General features: G+C 58.0%; 1 protein-coding gene across 1 annotated transcript; it reads left to right on the top strand.

The window, feature by feature from the left end:
* The first annotated feature begins 1,832 nt into the window (after positions 1-1,832).
* CCDC8 (coiled-coil domain containing 8) lies at positions 1,833-5,226 on the top strand. Its single transcript, XM_049787531.1, has 4 exons — positions 1,833-2,024; positions 2,105-2,192; positions 2,678-2,826; positions 3,067-5,226. The coding sequence occupies exons 1-4, from the start codon at positions 1,833-1,835 to the stop codon at positions 5,224-5,226; spliced, it is 2,589 nt and encodes an 862-aa protein (XP_049643488.1).
* Positions 5,227-5,939: the final 713 nt, after the last annotated feature.

Raw genomic sequence — 5,939 nt, 5'->3', positions numbered from 1 at the left:
GAAGGGCCCGGAGAGATAGCACAGCGGGCGTTTGCCTTGCAAGCAGCCGATCCAGGACCAAAGGTGGCTGGTTCGAATCCCGGTGTCCCATATGGTCCCCTGTGCCTGCCAGGAGCTATTTCTGAGCAGACAGCCAGGAGTAACCCCTGAGCAACACCGGGTGTGGCCCAAAAACAAACAAACAAAAAAAAACCAAGATTATGAGGAAGATGATTGGCTCTTGTCTAGGGGTACCTTCCTACTGCTCTCTTGTCCTTCTCTGATAGGCTTCCTGGTCCGGCCAGGTAGCTTGGGACTGGGTCTATGGAAATAGACTTGTGAAGACCTAGCAAGTGGCTTGTACCATGTGGCCTTTACAAAATGATGTCCCTCCTAGTTCAGAACCCAGGTCCCAACACCATATGGTCCTGAGCCTGCCAGGAGTAATTTCTGAGTACAGAGCCAGGAGTAACCCCTGAGCACCTCTGGGTGTAGCTCCAAAACAAAACAAAACAAAATAAATTTTCTATTTTCTGGACCTGAGCATCAGCATAGTGGAAAGGGTTACACACGGCTGATTCAGGTTTGATCCGACATCCCATATAGTTCCCTGAGCACCACAAGGAGTGACTCCTGAACTTAAAGTGAGGAGTTAATCCCTGAACACAGCCAGGTGAGGTCCCCAAACAAACAAATTCTGTGTGGTGGTATTCAATTCATAGTACATATATTAAATTGGAGCTAGGGCAATAACAGTGGAGAGGGTGTTTGCCTTGCATGTGACTGGGATTCCCAGTATCCCATATGGTCCCCTGAGCACAGCCAGGAGTGATCCACAGAACCATGAATTACCCCTGAGCACTGCTGGATATGGCCCCAACACACACACACACACACACACACACACACACACACACACACACGCACACGCACACGCACACGCGCACGCGCACACACACACACACACACACACACCCCGCAAAAATTCTGAGCTAGAAGTATTCTGGCTGATCCTCAAACCATGAATATTTAGCATCTGTTATCAATCATTCTGTGGCAACTTACAAATTGCCAGAATCATTTTATGAATATGCATAGAAATTACCACAAGCAATGGCAGGAGACCTTTGTAGTACTGCACTGTATTGTACTAGACTAAATGAAGCTATAAATACACATTTCTGATGCTAAGTGATGTCGACTGGATAGATTGTGCACTAGAGACTTTCCTGCTATCTGGACATCTGAATAATTTGTATTATTATAAAGCTTAAGAACCCCATTTTCAGGGGCCTGGAGAGATAGTAGGCCCTTACCTTGCACACGACAGGTACATCTTAGAGCCTCAGCATCCCATATGGCATGCCCCCCAAATCCTGCGGCCCACCAGCAGTAATAGAGAGCAGAACCAGGAGAAAGTCCTTAGCACATATGGGTTTGGGTCCCCCAGGGATTTTGGGGGGAGGTCACACCCAGAGGCTCAGGGTTTACTCCTGGCTCTGCACTCAGAAATTGCTCCTGGCAGGCTTGGGGGACGATATGGGATACTAGGATTTGAACCACCGTCTGTTCTGAATCAGCTTCGTGCAAGGCAAATGCCCTACCGCTGTGCTATCTCTCCAGTCCCAGGGACTGTATTATTATTATTATTATTATTATTATTATCATTATTGCATTTCTTCTAATACCAGGTAGGAAAACTCTTATCCCCAATCTCATAACAGCATGGGTAAGAGTCTGTGAGTTTATTCCTTGAGGGCCTTAAAATGATGAGTTCAGACACAGGAAGTAGGTCTACACTACCGACACCCCACCTGATCTGGGGGATCAAGCTCCTGAAACATGCTCCCGAAATGAGGCCGCTGGCTCAGCAGCAGATATCTTGTATGAATGAGGCCCTGGGGGTTCACCCCTTCTCCCCACCCAGCCAACGACAAAATCAGGCCTCCTCGGCCAACTCTGCTTATTTTTCACGGGAGCATAATATTCCACTCGAAGATTCCATTGTCCTTTCCTGCAGACCAGGCCTTCGGAAATATCACAGGGTGCTAAATAAAAGTCACCCCGGGAACTAGAAGGGCCTGGGACCAGTTTCCCAACGCATCATCCCACAGCGGGTTCTTAGGAGGCAGCCAAGGAGAAGCGCAAACCCTCGGCGCGCTTTGCAAACAGCCCAACAACGGTGGTCTTCCCTTCCCTGCACAGGGAGGAGGGTGAGGAGGAGGGACAGAGGGACGTGCCTTGCAGGCTGGCGGGCAGGCTGGGGGAGGGGGTCCCCCAATGTCTATGGGGGGGAAGGTGCTGACGTGAGGCCTTGAGGGGCGGGCTTCGGGGTTGGGGTGGCCCCAGGGAGGCCCGGGGCGCGGCCACACCCCAGTGGGGAGGAGAAGGAGGAGGAGGAGGGAGGCGTCCCCGAAGAGACTGGACGGGGCCCCTGTCAGTCTTCGCGCGGGGCCCTGTAAGTCGGGAAGTGGGGGGGAAGGGGGACCCCTGCGCGCGCGCGCCCCAAGCCTGGAACGCACTGGCCGTGCCTGGGCTGGGAAGAGGCGGGAGCGCGCCAAGGTCAGCTTGGAAAGGGGGGTGTGGCAACCTGCCCAGGGGCGGGAGGGGGGACCCTCCCGAGGCCCGAGGGGGGCTGGGCCGGGCTCCCAGTGGCGCCTCGGCCATATTGAGAGTCGCCTTTGTCTGGGTTCCCCAGAGCGCGCGCTCCCCGGGGCTGCGGAGAGCGGCGGAGGTGGGTCGGCCGCCTTTGCGCGCCCCCCAACATTGGCACCGGGGAACCTCACGATTCTAGCCGGAGCTTGGAGAACTGACCTCATCCCTGCCTCCCCACCCTGCAAGCTTCACGTGAGCACCCTGAAAAGGGGACCCCCCCACCCACCCCGAATCTCCCCAAGCCCCCCAACCCCGTGCGTGCGCTCGCTCCAGCGGCTGCTTCTGGACACTGAAATTTGGGGAGCGGATTCCCCCCATCTCTTATCCCCGGGCGGCGCTGCTGGGAGCCTCAGCCACTCCTTTTCCCAGACTTAAGTGCTTCGTGGAGTTGGGGGGGTGCACCCCAAATACCCCCAACCCCGTGCGCCTCAGCTGCTGCTGCTGGGTGGGTGGACACTGAAATTTAGGGAGGTGATTCCCCGGGCGACCTCAGCCTCTCGGTTTCCCAGACTTAAGTGCTTCGTGGAGTTGGGGGGGGTGCACCCCGAATCCCTCAACCTCGTGCACTCCTGTTGCTGCTGCTGCTTCTGGGGACTGAAATTTGGGGAGTGCACCCCTCGGTTTGCCAGACTTAAGTGCTTCGTGGAGTTGGGGGGTACACCCCAAATCCCTCCTACCCCGTGGGCCCCAGCTGCTGCTGCTGCTGTTGCTGCTGGGTGGACACTGAAATTTGGGGAGCGTATTCTCTCCCCATCCCCATCCCCTGGGCGGCCTCAGCCCCTCGGTTTCCCAGACTTAAGTGCTTCGTGGAGTTGGGGGGTGCGTGCGCCCCCCGCCACCGTCGATCTCAAGCTGGAGATTTTAAAGACCCTCGAGAAGAGCCACGTCGGGGGCTGGTTCCCCTGGGGCTTCCTCCCGTCCCCCGACTTCCTGATCCTCTGGAGCATCCCAGATGCCTGCAAGGATGTGGACCTGGACGTGCTGGTGGAGGCGCTGAGGCCCGTGGGCACCTTCACGAAGATCACCAAGGTGTTCCGCGAGGAGGACTCCACCGTGGGGCTCCTGCAGATCGGGGAGGACGTGGACCCCCTGCGCATCCCCCGCGAGGTGCGCCTGGCCGGAGGCGTGTGGCGGGTCATCTCCAAGCCGGCCACCAAGGAGGCCGAATTCCGCGAGCGCCTCGCGCAGTTCCTGGAGGAGGAAGGCCGCACCCTCGAGGACTTGGCCCGCATCCTGGAGAGGAGCACCCCGCACCCCCCGAGGCCGGCCCCGGCCAAGCGCAGGGTGCGAAGGCGCGTGGCACAGATGGTCACCCCGCCGCCTCGCCTGGTAGTGGGCACCTACGACAGCAGCAACGCTAGCGACAGCGACCTCGACGACTTCGAGGCCGTCCGCCCCGTCGGGGTTGGCAAGGCTCAAGCCCATCCGAGGCGCCGGCGAGCCATGCCCGTCAGTTACCTGGGCAGCAAGTTCCTGGGCAGCGAGGTGGAGAGCGGAGACGACGAGGAGCTGGTGGAGGCCTTTCTGCGACGAGGGGACAGGCCGGAGGACTCGGGGACGGCCCTCCACCGCCGCCTGGCATCGCCCGTGCCCGCCGTGGACGACAGCCCCGGGCCCCCGCGGTCCAAGCCCGACAGCTGGCGGGGGTACGTGGGCCAGGTGTCCTGGGGGAAGCTGAAGCGGAGGGTGAAGGGGTGGGCGCCCAGGGTCAGGGCGTCTGGGTTGGGCGTCTTCAATGTGGGCAATGAGGCGGCGATGGCAGGCGCCTCCGGGGTGGCCTGGGGGCAGGCCAGCCCCCCGTGGCAGCTGTGGAGGCCCAAAATCAGTTGGGTGTCGTTCCGGAGACCCCGCATCAGGAAGGAATTGGCGAGTATCTGGGCTGACCAGCCTGAAGGGTTTCCAGCTAGTCAGAGGGCAGAGGCTGCAGATAACCCAAGGGCAGAGGCGCCAGCTGTCCAGGAGGCAGAGGCTGCAGATAATCAGAGGCCTGAGGCCATGGCGGATCAGTGGGCAGAACCTAGAGATAACCAGAGGGTAGAGGTTTTAGCTGGGCAAGAAGCAGAGGCAGATCATCAGAGGGCAGAGGCCCCCACTATCCAGGACGCAGAGGCTAGAAATCATCAGAGGGCAGAAGCTGCAGATGATCAAAGAGCAGAAGCCTTAGCAGGCCAGGAGGCAGAAGCGGCAAATAATCAGAGGATGGAGGCCCCAGCTGACGAGGGGGCAGAGGCCAGAGATAATCAGAGGGCTGAAGGCAACGCTGTTCAGGAAGCAGTGGCCCCAGCTAGCCAGAGACCAGAAGTTCCAGCTGGTCCGAGGGCAGAAGCCATCCTTCCCCAGAGAGTAAACTCTCCACTTGTCCCGAGGGCAGAGCCACCCCTTGCCGAGGGAGCAGGTCCCTCGCGCGAGGAACCAGAGGCCTCGAGGGGGGCCCGGAAGCAGGTGAAAACAGTTCGGTTCCAGACCCCAGGCCGCTTCTCCTGGTTCCGAAAAGCCCGGAGAACCTTCTGGACCGGCCCACGGCTGCCAGTGCTACCCAAGAGAGCACAGAGGGGCGAGGCTGAAGTCGGGGAGCGGGAAGAGCAGGTGTAAAATGGGGGGACCATGAGACCCCCCCAGCCAGCCAGGATCCAGTAGGGTCTGGTTCTCCCTCTCCAGTGCTCGTTCTAATTGGGGGTCATGCAGGAGCCCTGCTCCCCGTTCAATCTCTAGCCAACACCCCTCTTACTTTTTTTGTTATGGGCATATTTGCTTATTTTCTTTTGCGATGTCTTTGTTTTTTTCTTTTTAAGGACATTTGTCCTAGTATCTGGAATGTAAGGGAAAAAAGGGGGGGTACTCTGCTCCCTCTACCCCGTCAGATTCCTCCAGGTGGTGTGGGGTTTGCCAAGGGTGAGGGAGTCTGCAAAGAAATTCCTTTCTTCCCGTCTATGTTCCCCCTGGCCTGGCTTTGAACCCTTGTCGGCTCCTTAAGTGGAAGAGTTCAGGCCAACACGCAAATAAAAATGATTCAGCACTGAGATCTCCGTTTCGGACTTGACCTGTGAAGAATGCTGGGGTAGGGATGGAATTCGGGCTGTTCTCACCTTCCACCCCATAACCCCTAAATCAGGTTTTTGTTGCTTGCCCTCCAAATTGCATTGCGTGGGAGGTTCTGAGGCTTCTTAAAGGTTCTGCCCTGGCCCTCTGCTTTCTGAGGAAGTGCTGGGAAAAATCCCCCCAGGGAGAGGCAGATTCTGGGGTCCACTTGTGCTTGAGCTGGGGATCACCAATGTGCCCAGGGCCTGTTTGGGCCCAGCCCCTTA

This window comes from Suncus etruscus, chromosome 14 (genome assembly GCF_024139225.1).
Source record: "Suncus etruscus isolate mSunEtr1 chromosome 14, mSunEtr1.pri.cur, whole genome shotgun sequence".
Taxonomy (NCBI): domain Eukaryota; kingdom Metazoa; phylum Chordata; class Mammalia; order Eulipotyphla; family Soricidae; genus Suncus; species Suncus etruscus.
This window is presented reverse-complemented; position numbering and strand designations above follow the sequence as displayed.

What these genes read in the sequence shown, in the direction of transcription:
- CCDC8 (XM_049787531.1), top strand. Translation starts at nt 1,833, where the DNA reads ATGAGGCCGCTGGCTCAGCAGCAGATATCTTGTATGAATGAGGCCCTG. An exon ending in TTCCCTGCACAGGGAGGAGG is followed by an intron (nt 2,193 to 2,677) that starts GTGAGGAGGAGG and finishes TGGGTTCCCCAG; the next exon opens with AGCGCGCGCTCCCCGGGGCT. An exon ending in CCCCACCCTGCAAGCTTCAC is followed by an intron (nt 2,827 to 3,066) that starts GTGAGCACCCTG and finishes CGTGCGCCTCAG; the next exon opens with CTGCTGCTGCTGGGTGGGTG.